Here is a 16524-nt window from a genome sequence, read left to right as displayed (position 1 = left end):
GTCCTTTTATACACCCACTATGAATCCAATTTGGATTTCTGCAGTAATCCTGCATATTTTTACACACCGTGTCTGACAGGATATAATTAGGGACACTTCCACGCCACTATTTTTATCCCTCTGTCTGACAAAAGTAGTTTAACATTGATCTGAAATCAATTTCATTGCTGCTGATCCTCAAATTCACACACAAACACAATCAGCACCTCCGCTGGTGATTTGGGTTTTTTTTAAAAAAAAAATCTGAATGGTTGGTGTTAGGAGAATCTGAAAAGCTACTAAAGCACACTTTTTTGCTCCTTTTAAATACCAGTGAAAATAATAGTGATTAACCAAGAGGCCACCATGTTTGAATCTTTGTTGGAAACTGGAAAGTGCAATGATAAAAGAGTTCTGCCAATGGGAAACTAGCAATGGGAAACAAGCTCCACAACATAGTTGTCTGCCTTCCAGACACAGAACACACATTCTTATAAGCAGTGCTTTTTTTGTAAAAGAAAAAGGTGCCGGAACTCACACATGTCATACAAACCGCCTTGCCTACCCTACAAGGTTCCATCCAAAAAGGTGCCGGAACTCCGTTCTGAGTGTTCTATGACAAAAAAGCCCTGTTTATAAGGGAGGGATGTTCTTGGCCACATACATATGGAGTCAAAAATCCCATCTCCTCCTTCTGGTGAAACTGTTGCATGCTTGGTGCTCTCTGAACTTGTTTGCTTGCAAACATATCATTACCCAAGTATGTAACATCATCAGTGATAGTGAATATAGCTTTACTTTCTGTTTATACCCCATAGCTTGCCCTGCCAATTTGATGGGGGTGTGGTTTGTTCCTTGGTAGTTCCTTGATTACAGCATTGTTTTCTCCTTGATTGTTTGCCTAGTGCTAATCCCTGCTTATCTGGATATTGGCTGCTGCAGTGAAAGAAACATTTCTTTTGAATACATCCTATGTCAGGAATAGCTGATTATTTACCAGATTGGTAGAAAGGCTTCACACTCTCAGATGTGAACGCCATCTCAAATTAAAGACAAATAAAGTTTTTTTGTGATCACATGGAAAATCTGTTGTCTAACACAGAAGTCCCCAACCTTTTGGGCACTAGAGACCGGTTATGTGGAGAGAGGTTTTTCTGTGGACTGGAGAGGGCGTGCTTTTGTGTGCTGCCTGCATCCCGCAGATGGGACTTTTGCTTGTTTATGTGGCCCAGTTGCTGACATGCCATGGCCCGGTACCAGTCCAAAGAGCAGGGGTTGGAGACCCCTGATCTAACACAAATATCATAAAAGCATGGATCTTTCAGCAGGCCCTTGGTCAAGAAGAACCCATTAATATGCTGCATTCTTTCTTTTCTGGATTGTGATTTCTGTTTTTTTTTACTGTTATATTATGTTCCTCACTTGTTCTATGTGCTGCCTTGAATTGTGTAACAATTAGGCAGCACTACAAAGCACGCGCGCACACACACACACACACACACACTGATTCTGACCATATTCTGCTTTATTTTAAGCTATCAGGTTAAGCCAAAAACCCAGCTAATCCACTGAAAAATTGATGGAACAAAATATTTTGTAATAGCAGAATGAAGTATATATTGTACAATTGATATCTTTTGCTTTTTTTCATCATCATCATCATCATAAGTTGGAAGGGACCTTGGAGGTCATCTAGTCCAACCCCCTGCTAAGGCAAGAAACCCTATACCATTTCTTGAAAATAACAATTATGAAAAATGCCAGTAACTGGGGTAGATCGCTGGGTAGCTATTTCGAATGAGTGATGAAGTGTAGATTTTAAGATTTAAAATCTGAAAATCCCTAATCATTTTTTTCAATGACAGTGCAAAACTCTCTGGCTTCTAAAAGAGGTGGCAGATATAAACTGTCTCTTTTGCCACCATGGCTTCTACTTATTAAGAAGCAGGGAAAATGAGTCTCCTGATCACCATCTGGTGCTCGGCTGATGTTTTGCAAAAACACAATACAAGCAAGGCTAATATGTAGTGGGAAGAGACACAATAATTATTGTGGCAATGTTATATGAATTCACATTTGATACTAAATAGTCCAATGAAGTACTTTGAATTATCGCTTTTCAAACTGTTCCCTTTTTCTGTGGTTGCTGCAATGCTGCAATGACCAAAATGCAAATGAAAAAGAGAAATGTTAATTTCAGACTTGTGCTCTCTTGTTCCTTTAAAGCAACTCTGCACATCTGCTGCTCGACTACAATCACAGATACTATCTGTGAATTATGAAAGTTTTAATTCTGCATGTGTTTGAGGAAAAATTGCTTTTAAAGGTAAAGCAGCTTTTTTCTGAGAAGCAAAATAACAGTGTGTTTCTTCTGCACAATTTCTGACTACACTCGTAAACAGCTTATTTATGTTTTTACATTTTCTTTTAAGAGGGAAAATTCTGCACTGGATTGTGTTATGACTTTTATATGTTTTTAAACAATGTGTTTTCAAAGCAGCTCTGTAATTTTAGGTGTACTGTCACAGAACACTGCTGTCATTATCCACTCTGAAATACTAGGTTTCCCAAAGAAGTGCAGTTTTAAGTTGCTTTCAGAACTAGTTTTACTTAGAAGAATCAAATAACATTATTTGTGTCTTCTCAGAAATTAGCCTCCTTGAATCTAATGAGACCTTTTTTTAATGCGTGTGGGTAGAGGATTCAAACTTCATTATGGATAAATAAAAAAACCCTGAGCAATACATGTTAATAGTACTGTTGATATTTATGAATGTTACTGCCTGTGTAATTTAATCCATTACTGAGGAGGACATAGCAACCTTGAGTGGATGGCATGGATGGTCATCTGCACAAGCTCTTAGATGCTCGTTGTCCGTAGACCTGGAAGATGAAAAAACAATAAGACATATCAGCAACACTGACAGCAATTTAAAATGTACTTGTCTGAAACTGAGATTGGTTCAGCTTCACCAACTGTTTGTAAACCAGTTGATAATAAGCTGACAAACACTTTACCTGTAAACATTTTTTGATCTTTTGTGTGATTGTGTATGAGGAGAAAGACTTTTCTTCCTGCACGGATGATTATAATATCTATATTTTGAAAGAAAAGATTTGCTTGCTGTTTTTAAGAGCTTTGGGGTAAAAGGCTGCTTTATTTCCACAAACCAATCAGCATGTGTGTCCAGTAGATCTCCACTGGTAGCTTTCTTCTTTTTTTGGGGAATCTGATACAACTTCCCAGGAGACAAGGAAAGAGGTAAAGTACATGGCTGGACTGCATTTCTGTATGTACGAGATAAGATTGAATCTTGAATAGGCTGCTGCTCCTCTTTTCTCAAAGGAGACGATCTTCCTCGTGAAACCAAATTCAGGTGATTTGGTAACCACTGAGAATTTAGGAAAAACAGATAAAACATTTTAAAAATGTAATTGTCCATTTTCACTCTAGAGACATATGCCTGTAATCTTATAAAGGATAATAAATACAGGTAGTCCTCGACTTACAAGAGTTTGTTTACTGACTGTTCAAAGTTATAGCACTGAAAAATGTATGACCATTTTTCACAGTTATGACCTTTGCAGCATCCCCATAATCATGTGATCAAAATTAAGATGTTTGGCAGCTGGTCCATATTTATGACCATTGTTGTGTCCCAAGGTCATGTGATCCCCTTTTGCAACCTTCTGACAAGCAAAGTTAATGGGGAAACCAGATTCACTTAACAACCAGGATACTAACTTAACAATTGCAGTGATTCGCTCAACAACTGTGGCAAGATGTCATAAAATGGGGCAAAACTCACTTAACAAATGTTTCACTTAACCACTGAAATTTTGGGCTCAATTGTTGTTGTAAGTTGATGAGTACCTGTATAGCAGATTTAATTGTTAAAAATGTAGCTGGAAAATCAAATTATTTCATTCCACAGTCCAGGAAGAAATTGCTTTTACAAGTTTTTCCTGTGTTTAAAATCAAATATCTCCAATATAAATAGCAATATAGTAGAATAAAAGTTTAAGCCCAGCTGGGCTAACTTTATCACTGCAAATTCTTTTTCTTAAAAAAAAAAGCAAAGATACATCCTACTTGTGGGAGGAAAAACTCAAGCATATAAAAATTTGTGTGAGCACAACCATTGTAAAGTGCTCCTTGTAGCCCTCATTCCTTCTTCATTCAATTATGGGCCAAGAATTGGTGACAGGTAAATAGTCCTTTACAAAAGAATGATAACAGGATATGATTTAGAATCAGCAGAAATTTATCTTTAGGCTGGAACTGACATTATAAAAGAAGCTTCAGTTTTCCATGGACGGGTCTTGCAAAAATCTAGGTGGGAAATCAAATTCTACCATTTCACACCTAATGAGGAAGGTGGGTAAAATGATGAAAATGTGAGTAGGAAAAAACACTTTTACTGATTCATCATCCTAGTGATATTTATACCAGTTTTAACTCACAGGACCATCTCAAGTCACAGGGCCCATTTTGCTGAAGAGATGATAAAATAAGAGTTGGAGAAGACAAATGAAATTTAACATTGATCACAATCCCTAATTAATTAATTAATCTAATTAATGCAATAATAATGTGATGTAACCTGAGCAAAATCAAATCAAATGAAATAAATTAAAACAACAAAGAGTTTGAAAGTAGATTGTTCTTACTGCTGCTGAACTAGCATCTAATAAAGGTGTTCAGCACCTTAGGAAAACAAGTTGGAGGATATGGGTCCATATTCCATTTTTAGAGTAAATAATTATAGCATTAAGCTTTCCCCAAATTGGTGTTTCATTCGGTCTACGAATGAAATGGTTTTCATGCCCTCATCAGACACTGGAATACAGACCCTTGGGAGAGATATTCACTTCCTATCAATTCTCTCCAAAACATAGCACAGTATATCATCTTACTTTGTGATTCTTAGTGGGAACACTTCTAGAATGGTATGGTGGTGTAGAATGGATCAATGCTATTTCTTTCTTGAATTTTTCAACAGCTTTGATAAGCTTCTCTCTTTTCTGTTGGTCTCTGTCTGTAATATGAAAGTTTTGACACAAAGAGTTATCATCTTTATTTATCGTCTTCCAATCAAAGAGACTTTCTATAGCTCAGGGTTGAACTGTAGAGTTGTTGGTGCTCACTAAGCTTGGGTGTTTACTTGCAGATCCTTCTTTACCCAGCAAGATGTTACCTATTCCTCAGCATTTTCTTGAGTATAGTGTAACTATACATTTAAATCAAGCTTGTCCAACCTCTTAGCTTGCCTGAGCCACATTAAATGAAGAGGAATTGTCTTGGGCAACATAAAATAGATAATATAATAAATATACAATATAATATATAATATATAATATATATCAAATCATTCATTCATTATGATCTTGTGGGGCTGCATTACTAGTTGTTGAGGGCCACATGCCTGATTTAAAGAGTTTTGGAGAAGAAAGCTAAATTAAGACCTTTTAATATCTTATCTAACCCATTTCCTTAAAAAAATAACACATTTCAATCCCTCAGCAAATTTTAGTAACAGGTAAGATGTTATTATTAACAATATTGAGCCAAATAATTTCTTTCCTCTAACTTTTCTTTTTCATTGGTATTTAATGTGTTGACCTGAGAACATTACCACTTAAAAAATAAAATATATAAAAGAATGGTAAAGTCAGGCATAGAGAAGAAAATACAGAAAAGAGATTTAAAATTTCCAAGAAAGGGAAGAAAAAGAAACATAATCAATTGAAAATTGTGCCAAACATTTCAAAAGTTATTGTTATGTGTTCGGTTCTTGCAGGCATTGAGCGAGACGGAGGGTTCAAACAGCAACAGGCTTTATTGAGAGTCAGAACATAACAGAAGCAATCTAATAACTGCTGCACAGCTATTTATACGGTTGGCCTCTAGGCGGCGACCAATAAATTTAAAGCAGCAGTTTCCCGCCCAAAAAACTACTTAAACGGCTGAAGACAGCCAGTCTGGTTTGGCCCAGCAACCTTTACAACACATGCAAGTGCATCCAGTCATTAGCAAACAGTTTAAACATAAGCAAGTAATTACAGCATGTAAGGCCAGTACATTACACCCCTTCCCCTTGGTTAGCACAAATTTTCATTTGCTTACAAAATCTTGTAGATACTTGGGTGGGTCTTTGAGCTCATTCAGAATGTTGGGGGGTTACTGGGAACTCCCGGTCTACCTGCTTGCCTGTCAGGCTGGGTAGACTTGGGCTCTGTGGTTTGGTGGAGTCAAAATAACTCGAGTCCCTTTGGTTGGCCTGTCCCAGTTGGCCCAAACCAAAGTCCAAATGTGCCGCGAAATCAGCAGGGTTGCTACTGTTTGTAGGACAACTGTCCAGCTCCTGTGGTTTAGTCTGTGTTTCTGGGGGAGACGCTTCTACGGCCCCATCCCCATTCTCTTGTGCAAGAGTTCTTTCAGAGCATGCAAACTGCTCTGCTGGAGTACTGACTTGTGGACTTAATGTGTGTCCCTCTTGGCAGTCCTGGGTCAGCGACTGTTCTGCTAGTCACCGACACAACTGATCAATGTGTCGGTGAATGACTTCCCCATTCTCCAGGACCACTTCATAGGAAAGTGGTCCTGACACCTTAACAACCTTCACTGCCACCCACAAGGCCCCTTGCCCGTAATTCTGGGTCCAAACCTGGTCCCACACTTGTAAGTTCCTGGGTGCCTTTGGACGTGCTGTGTCTGAGGCTACTCTGTTGGGGTGCAGCCTGTCCAGCTTAGTGATTAGCCTCTTGCCCCAGCGAAGCTCTGCTGGGCTCTTGCCTGTAGTGGTGCAGGGCATTGTGTGCTGACACAATAGGAAGTCAGCCAGCCTGTGGTGCCAATCCCCCGTGACAATGCATTTCAGGGATTGTTTGGTTGTGTGAACCATGCGTTCTGCCTGTCCATTTGACAACGGATGAAAAGGAGCCGATGTGGCGTGCCTTATGAGGTTGGCCCTAAGGAAGGCCTGGAATTCTGTTGGAGACTATGACGTCCGGAAGCCCATGTGTTGCAAACAGTGACCGCAACACCTGGATGGTCCTAGCAGTAGTCATATTGGAAATTGGGACCACCTCCAACCATTTAGAGTGGTTATCGACCACTATTAAAAACAACTGTCCCTGAAAGGGCCTGGCAAAATCTATATGGATTCTTGACCATGGTGTGCGTGTTTCCTCCCATTGGTGGACAGGGGCCTGGGGCATCTCTGGTCTCGACTATTGACACATGTAACATCCATGTACGTGGACCTCGATAGTTTTATATTGCCCTGGCCACCAGAGGTAGCTCCTCGCCAGTGCCTTCATCTGGACAATACCTGGATGGCCTTCATGCAGAGACTGGAGAACCCGGGGCCTGAGTGAGCTGGGGACCACGACCCGACTGCCACAAAGGACATAACCCTTATGAGCTGAAAGCTCATTTTTCCATATAAAAAAGCTATGGAACTCTGGTCCCCCGCTATTTTCAAGCCATCCTGTGTGAATCCATGCCAACATGTGACTTAGGATTTTGTCGGCTGCCATCTCTGCAGCAATGTCTCCTGCATGTAGGGGGAACTCTGGCAAATCCTGTATGGCTGAAATATGTGCAGCTGGAGCCGGATCTGGCTCCATGTGTGGCAAGGGCAATCTGCTAAGGCAGTCTGCATGGCCCATTTCTTTGCCGGGTTTGTGGATCAGCCTGAAACTGTAGGCCAAAAGGAATATGGACCACCTCAACATTCTTGGTGACAGAATTTGAGGTGTCTGTTTGTTCGTTGTGAACAATCCTAGCAAGGACTTGTGGTCAGTAAAGACCGTGAACTGCTGGAGTCTGGGAGTTGAAGTCCGCGAGTCATAAAAGAGCCAAGGTTGCCTATCCCTGCATTATACCATTCCAGACAAGTGGCACAAGTGGCTGTCCAGTCTCTTCTTAAAAGCTTCCAGTGATGGAGCACCCACAACCTCTGAAGGCAAGACGTTCCTTCATGAATGTATAGGTCTCACTGCTACATCCTGGGCTACAGCATGGTCTGAAACCCAGAATGTGGGATTGCTAAGTGAGCAAATGAGTAAATCATAAGAGATGGATTCAACGATCATGTTCCAATGGAGGTAAGGAAAATAATCTGGGAATATATAACTGTGAAGATAAAAGAGGTTGGAAGATAGTAAACATTTCTCTCCTATCTTGTTCTAACAAAATTGCTATTTATGTGTAAATTATAACAGCTCAGAAGTAATGGATAGTATATCCCATGATTCCCTTAGAGCTTAACTTACCCAGTAATATGGTACTTCTTCCAAGCAGATAATAATATACACTATGGAAGGCCATGCTAAATCACACTGGCTATATACTTTAAAAGCCTATACTTTTAATTATATAATGCCAATTTCCTCCTGCACCATTTTTTCTCTACCTGGTTTCAATTTCTGTAGGCTATAAACAATCATAAAAAGTCCTCAATATTTATGCTTTGCTATTAATTATATTACTTTTTTCCATCATCCATAAGGCTGCTACCAAGCTGCAAGTTCTGAATTATAATGGAGTAAATATTAATAAATTAAGGAAGTGAATTATTAAATTTAAATGTTAAAAAATTAAGAAGAGTGATTTGTTAAATTTAAATGTTAACAAATTAAGAACAATGGATTATTCAATTAAGGACTAGTATTTATCATAATGCTTTGTTTTATGTAATAACCTGTAAAGCATTTTAATGGATCTGTATTTCTCAGCAGTAATCATGTTATGAATAAGAAAACATTTTATCCTTTACTTGAATGAACACAGATTACAGAAAATCCCATTAGACAGATAGCTACTAATACCATAAAATCATTCTAATTACCTAGCAATATATATATATATTTCTGTTGCTAAGCAAAGATTAATTATGAGCCAATTTTGAGAGCTATGAACACTTCTGATATATATAAAAATACTTGTATATAAGGCCCATTAAATATATCACAACTTACAGTGCATTCCTATACATGTTCATTTAGATTCAAATAATATTCATTTGCACTTTACATTCATTATATAATAGTCATCCCTTCACAAATCACTTCAAGTTCAACCTCTTAACAATGATATCACATATTTTAAAAATTATCCAAAAGCAAGTGTCCAAATTGGAAATTGTTAACATTTTATTTCCAAAAATTGCTCTACTGAAAGTACTGTACCTAGTTAAGTCAGTAATTGTTGTTGTTGTTAGCTGCGAAGTCATGTCCGACCCATCACAACCCCATGGACAATGTTCCTCCAGGCCTTCCTGTCCTCTACCATCTTCTGGAGTCCATTTAAGCTCATGCCTACTGCTTCAGTGACTCCATCCAGCCACCTCATTCTCTGTCGTCCCTTTCTTCTATTGCCCTCAACCTTTCCCAGCATTAGATTCTTCTCCAATGAGTCCTTCTTTCTCATTAGGTGGCCAAAGTATTTGAGTTTCAACTTCAGGATCTGGCCTTCTAAAGAGCATTCAGGGTTGATCTCCTCTAGGACTGACCAGTTTGATCGCCTTGCAGTCCAAGGGACTCGCAGGAGTCTTCTCCAGCACCATAGTTCAAAGGCCTAAATTCTTTGGTGCTCAGCCTTTCTTATGGTCCAACTTTCACTGCCATACATTGCACCTGGGAAGACCATAGTCTTGACTATATGCACTTTTGTTGACAGGGTGATGTCTCTGCTTTTTAGTGTGCTACCTAGATTTGCCATGGCTTTCCTCCCCAGGAGCAAGCGTCTTTTAATTTCTTGGCTACAGTCCCCATCTGCAGTGATCTTGGAGCCCAGGAAAATAAAATCTGTCACTACCTCCATTTCTTCCCCATCTATTTGCCAGGAATTGAGAGGGCCGGATGCCATGATCTTGGTTTTCTTAATGTTAAGTTTCAAGCCAACTTTTGCACTTTCTTTCTTCACTCGTAACAAGAGGCTCTTTAGTTCTTCTTCACTTTCTGCCATTAGAGTGGTATCATCTGCATATCTTAGGTTGTTAATATTTCTCCCAACAATCTTAATTCCAACTTTTGATTCATCTAGCCTTGCCTTTCTCATGATGTGCTCTGCATATAAGTTAAATAGGCAGGGCGACAGTATACAGCCTTGCCGGACTCCTTTCCCAGTTTTGAACCAATCAGTGGTTCTGTGTCCAGTTCTCACTGTTGCTTCTTGTCCCGCATATAGGTTTCTCAAGAGACAAATAAAATGGTCTGGTACTCCCATCTCTTTAAGAACTTGCCACAGTTTGTTGTGATCCACACAATCAAAGGCTTTAGCATAGTCAATGAAGCAGAGGTAGATGTTTTTCTGGAACTCCCTAGCTTTCTCCATGATCCAGCGTATGTTGGCAATTTGATCTCTAGTTCCTCTACCTCTTCAAAATCCTGCCTGTACTTCTGGTAGTTCTCAATCCATATACTGCTGGAGTCTACCTTGTAGGATTTTAAGCATAATTTTACTAGCATGTGAAATGAGTGCAATGGTGTTAGTTTGAACATTCTTTGGCACTGTCTTTCTTTGGAATTGGAATGTAAACTGATCTTTTCCAATCCTGTGGCCACTGTTGAGTTTTCCAAATTTGCTGGCAAATTGAGTGTAGCACTTTTACTGCATCGTCTTTTAAGATGAATGAATGAACCTTTACTGTCAAAGTACAACTATGTATACATTGAGATTGGCTGAGCCTCCCTTCGTGCCCCCACCCCCAACTTACAGTGACACAAACCCTCCATCTTATTACACCATGTGAGCTAATTGCACAATGCACCGGCCTCGCAAGTCAATTATGCATAAACTTTATAAAATTATGTCCCATTCAAAAGCCTAACAGCCCATGAATAAAAGCTGTTCTTCAGCCTGTTGGTACGGCTGGCTATACTCCTATATCTACTACCCGATGGTAGGAGAGTAAAGAGATACTGTCCAGGGTGTGAGTCGTCCCTGAGAATTTTCCTCACTCTTCGAAGGCAACGAGCCCTGGCGATTTCATCCAGTGGTGTCAGGGGACAGCCCATATTGTCTTGTACTGTGCTCACCACCCTCTGTAATACTTTCCTATCCCTGGCTGTCAGACCAGCATACCAAACCACAATACCATACGAGAGGACGCTCTCTATAGTAGACCAGTAAGATTTTGAATAGCTCAGCTGGAATACTGTCACCTCCACTAGCTTTGTTGTTGCTCAGTTTTTCTAAGGCCCACTTCACTTCACATTCTAGGATGTCTGGCTTGAAGTCAGTGACCACCTCATCATGGTTATCAGGGACATTAAGCTTGTTCTTGTATAGTTCTTCTGTGTAATTTTGCCACCTCTTCTTAATCTCTTCTGCCTCTGTTAGGTCCCTGCCATTTTGGTCCTTTATCATGCCCATTTTTGCATGAAACGTTCCCTTCATCTCTCCAATTTTCTTGAAGAGATCTCTGGTCCTCCCTATTCTATTGTTTTCTTTTATTTCTTTGCACTGTTCATTTAAGAAGGCATTCTTATCTCTTCTAGCTATTCTCTGGAATTCTGCATTCAATTGGGCATATCTTTCTTTTTCTCCCTTGCCTTTCACTTCCCTCCTTTCCTCAGCTATTTGCAAAGCTTCCTCAGACAGCTATTTTGCTTTCTTGCATTCCTTTTTCTTTGGGATGGTTTTAGTTGCTACCTCTTGTACAATGTTGTGAACCTCTGTCCATAGTTCTTCAGGCACTCTATCAGATCCAATTCCTTAAATCTATTTGTCACCTCTACTGTATATTCAACAGGGATAAGATTTAATTCATACCTGACTGGCCTAGCGCTTTTCCCTACTTTCTTCAGTTTAAGCCTAAACTTTGCAGACCACGAGAAGCTCATGGTCTGAGCCACAGTCAGCTCCTGGTCTTGTTTTTACTGACTGTATAGAGCTTCTCCATCTTTGGCTGCAGAGCACATAGTCAATCTGATTTCTGTGTTGACCGTCTGGTGATGTCCATGTGTAGAGCAGAATGCACACTCAGCAAATATTTTGTTCTGTAACAAAAACTAACAGAGGAGCTGAGAACTGGAAGAAACCTCTGGTATACAGTAATCAGTTTCTTAGGTCTGTTGTTCAGAAACCATTTCAAGGTTATTTGGCAGAGAAAGCCATTAGGGCTTAATAAGATAATTCTTTTACCTTAAATTAGGATAGTGATTCCAAAGAATCTTTTCATACACTCTTTGGGGGCTAATTTTCACTTATTGCTTATTATCTATTAATAGTAACAACAAAAACAATTTCTGTAGATTCAATGCCATTCATGTACAAGGCATTTTACTCTGAATAGATGTGATAGGACATTGCCCCAAAGGATTTACAATCTAAAAATAGGCAAAGAGAAGAAACAAAGAAGAAAGATGTTATTGTTCTGAAGTTATTCTAATTGTAACCTTTTAAGCATAGTTATTTGTTAAAAACAAAACCTTATCACTTTATATATTCCATGGGGGTACGAATGAGAAAAGAGAGAAATGGAAAACAGGACTGGTTAAGGATATTGGAGCTGGATGAGTAAAAATCATAATACAGTATTAAGATATCAGAGCAAAGGAACAGAGAAAAATTTATAGTGCATCCAGAAGATACGTCTCCCATTTTAGCAGGGGCAAACTATACGTTATAGATATGTGATTCATTGCTATTGCTTTAAAACATTCAAAATGAAATAAGATTATTTTGAAACAATTACATGGTGCAGAGAGTTAATTATCTGTTCTGCTTAAGTGCCATATATACATAGGTAATGAGTTCTTCCCGTAGATGTACTCAAGCACAGGCTAGACAGCAATGTATCTTGGAAGTTTTCATTGAAATGTTGGATTACAAAATCTCAGGAAAATTCTTTGGCCAAGTGCTCCTGTAAAAAAAGGCTTTTTTACTATTATGGTCTTTTTGATCCAATGATATATTGTCCAACTTGTGCTTCCTGGCATATTTTATTTCAGTTTATACATTTTATTTTCTTGTTATTAATTGCATTCTCTTGTTTTAATTGTCATGAAGTGCTCAGAGCAGTTGGGAGTTGGGTGGCCATCAATTTTATAAATAAGATAGATAAATAGAGTTCATTATTTGAACTCAAGAAGAGTTTTTTCTGATAAGTCTGTATAAGGTTCTTAACTTTTTTTGTGCCATGGAGCCCCATGAGAATCAGCTGAAACTACCAATGCTTTGTCAAAAAATGTGTTTAAATATACCTAACATAAAATATATGGATATAGACTGTATTACAAAGGAAGCCAAACAGATTCAAATACAGTTTTCAAAATATTAAAAAATAACAAATCGTAATACATACACACATTGATACAGGTGCTTCCTAATTAGTCCATTAGATCAGTAAACAATGCAAAAACTTTTTTGTTACGAGTATAATAATTTTAAATAGTGACATTTATTGAAGTTAACAAATATTTTTGGAGTCAAAAGGCTATAAATAACTTTGTTGCTTACATACACTATGCAATGAAAAGCTAAATTTCAGTTAATGGTTGCTAAAAATAAATCTGCCTTCATTTGTGGTAAAAATAAAGTTGTATTTTTTTCTCCCAATTGAATGTCCATGGACTCCAGGTTAGGAACTATAGTCTATTGCATTGGTTCTCAACCTGTGGTCCATGGAACCCTGGGGGTCCGCAATGTCATCACAGGGGGTCCGTGAAGGTTTGAAGAAATGTTATGATTTAAATCTTGAATTAAGTCTTGGTGGTCCATGGCCATGGTCCCTGGCCACAAAAAGTATTTAAAAGGCTCCATGATGAAGAAAAGGTGGTGGACCACTGGTCTATTGTAAATTTCCTTGCTTTCTCTCTCCCCTTTCCTACCAATTGTCTTACATTCTCCTCCCTCTCCAGTGCTACTGCTCTTATTCTCTTTTTAGTGTTAGGAAGAACATAGCCACCATCTGAAATCACCACTGGAATATTTCATGACTGTTAAGTGTAATTGTGTAAGGTTTGGAGACGTCCAGACTTTATTGATTTTGAAGCAGAGTTTCATGCCATGTGTCAAAATCCATTTATATCACATTCATAAATGCATGTTTAAAACATTATCCCCCCCATGGATTCTGCCATCTCCTGAGGAAGGAGGAGTGCATGTGGATTCAGCCTGCCTTAGGTTATTTCAAAGACCAAGGGAAACATTTTGAACTGGGGGAACAAAGGGGAGGGTTAGGGAAGAAGGCATCTGGCCTGTGTCTCCATTTGAATCTGTAGAGGAAGAAGGCAATAACCATAAAGATTCGAAGTTCCCTTTTTCCCACGAAAGGGATGACACGAAGTAAAATGATGGGGGGCTGACCAAATGGGGTTGAGGGAAAGGGGGTTGAACCGGGAACTCTTTATAAAGTTTCAATTTGTAAAACAATACCAAGTACTGTCTTGTATTTCCACAACCAAGCATGTCCTAGTAAAAATTCCTTTGGGACTAGAACTGACTCCAAGAGTTTTTGTTTTCCTAAGATGTGGATTGGGGTGGGTCCTTACACCAAGTCTTAATACTTCCAAATTCTCCCGTCTTCAGGCATGTTTGAAAAGCCCCCTTAGGTGGCAATTCATCTTCTGTGATCAGTTTTATTGCTACTCTGAGATATCCTGTAAGAAACTTGGAGTATATGTAACTGAACCTTTTCTTCTGTTAATGATACAATCACCCACCTATGAAGTACACACGTCCCTCACTTAGGCTTGAGAGCTGGGACTAGGGGACAAAGAGAGAAAGAGTCCAAAACAAACATTTCCAGTCCAAGTAAAATAAAACCAGACATTATTTGGAAAACAAAGCAAGTTGTACCTACATTTAATGCTTGTGCTCAAACTCTTTGGAGCAGATGAATCAACAGCAGCTGAATTAAAAACAACAAAAATGTTTATCTTCTCAATACAGTATTCCATTTTCAAATGCAGAAAAGAGAAACAAATACCTTGGTTACAACCAATAGGAAACAGAGGTTATTGAAGCCTGGAATTGGGCTCTTAAGGAATCTTATTTAGATGCTTTGCTTATAAATAAACTGATGATACCTTCTTTGTTGACTATGAGATGAAAACTACTTGTCCAACTGTAAAAAAGTGTAATAATGAGATATGATTTTCAAGGAATAGCTGTGTGATTTGACTTTGCTTTTCTGTTTGAAGTGAACTCTGTTCCTCATCTTGTTCAAGCCAAGCAATCTACCTGCAATGCTTCAGGGACGTTATTGGCATACATTTTTGTTTTCAAAGTATCCTCCACAGCTTTCACCTCATTTCTTAGTTTGGCAGTTTGCATATTTTTTAAAAGTGATGCATGATAAAACTGTTTCGGAAAGGGAAGAAATGACTCAGGCCTATAAAAAAATAGTATAAATAGTTTGAATTTCTGCTGTAAAACAAGAGCTTCTGTTTTAGCTGAATACAGAGTGGGAACAAATGTTTCTAAACTGTGGTTGCACGCACTTCCAAATTGACCTTGTTGCAAACATTATGCATATGCTTTTGAGCATAGTGAGCTTACTACTGCTTGAATCTTCGTTGTTGGTAAAAAAAAAAATCAAGGCTGTACAAAAAGCCTGATGGGAATATAAAATGGGAGCAGGCTTAAATAATAAGAGGAATTTCCACAGTTCAACAAATTTTGCTGTAGTAATAATGGATATAGAATAGAGACAGTCCAGTTTTTAGGCAAGATGCATTTTCTGCAGTTCTGTACAATACTAATTAAAAGCTATTGCCCCATTAATATATTTTCGTTCATTCCTTTAATATATTAAAGATTATTCTATTCTTTCTTTTCTATAATGGCTAACAATAATAAGATCATTAAGCAAAAAAGTGGTTTTCAATTCACCTAAAAATCAAATTAGATTTGATCAAGTATACAGATACATTTAAAATGTATAAATATATTCATTCAGGACAAGACTTCATACTATTGTCTTTAGTACCAATTTAGCTAGCAGATGCAGAAAGATGTATGAAGGTGAACAGATGAAAGCCTCTGTGGCTCAAAGGGGATATTTTCTAATTAATTAATTAAAACAAGGTTATGTGCAGCCTCCCAGAAAGTGGGTCCTTGGGGTCCCCTCCAAAGCTGCTCCCATAAATTAGTGATAATTTCCATTTCCTGCTTTTGTACCACAGGATCACAGAGCAGGGGAGTGCCAGAGCAGATTGTCAACGTCTTCCATAAAATATTTAGGAATTTCTTCTTTTAGTTTTGAGGAGATCCACATTTCTTCAGAAATAAATTGTGACCAGTGTGTGTACAATCTAAGCCAGTAATGTACAGAATCAGAATCCAAATGAATAGAAAATCCCCTCTTCTTTTTTTTATTAGACACGTCACCTATCCTTTGTTTTGTACAGCCTAGAAGATTCCCTGGAAAGGGGGTGGAGAGCATTCTTTTCATGAGGGTGACCTGATTGTTTGCAAATGGTTTTCTTTTATTTGTAAGCTACCAGGAGTTGTCAAGGTGTTGAATGCCTTGAACCTTGATTACATAAATAAATAAGAATTGGATTCTTCTGCCAGGGCAAGGCTTTATT

At 38.4% G+C, this 16524-nt stretch overlaps 1 protein-coding gene across 1 annotated transcript in view; it reads right to left on the bottom strand.

Annotated features, from left to right (window-relative positions):
• The window catches only part of LOC308663303 (spermatogenesis-associated protein 7-like), a gene marked incomplete at its 5' end in the record, with an annotated part of 36988 nt that overhangs the window by 10670 nt on the left and 9794 nt on the right, over positions 1–16524 (bottom strand). Inside the window, 4 exons of the mRNA XM_081319616.1 lie at positions 2802–2862; positions 2998–3371; positions 4897–5018; positions 14796–14843. Of these exons, the coding sequence (XP_081175742.1) occupies positions 2802–2862; positions 2998–3371; positions 4897–5018; positions 14796–14843 (605 nt within the window). The remainder of the gene's footprint in view (positions 1–2801; positions 2863–2997; positions 3372–4896; positions 5019–14795; positions 14844–16524) is intronic.

Source organism: Vipera berus (assembly GCF_964194415.1).
Source record: "Vipera berus genome assembly, chromosome: 1".
In the NCBI taxonomy this organism is placed as follows: Eukaryota; Metazoa; Chordata; class Lepidosauria; order Squamata; family Viperidae; genus Vipera; species Vipera berus.
The sequence above is the reverse complement of the archived record's forward strand: the minus strand, read 5'-3'. Positions and strand labels throughout refer to the sequence as shown.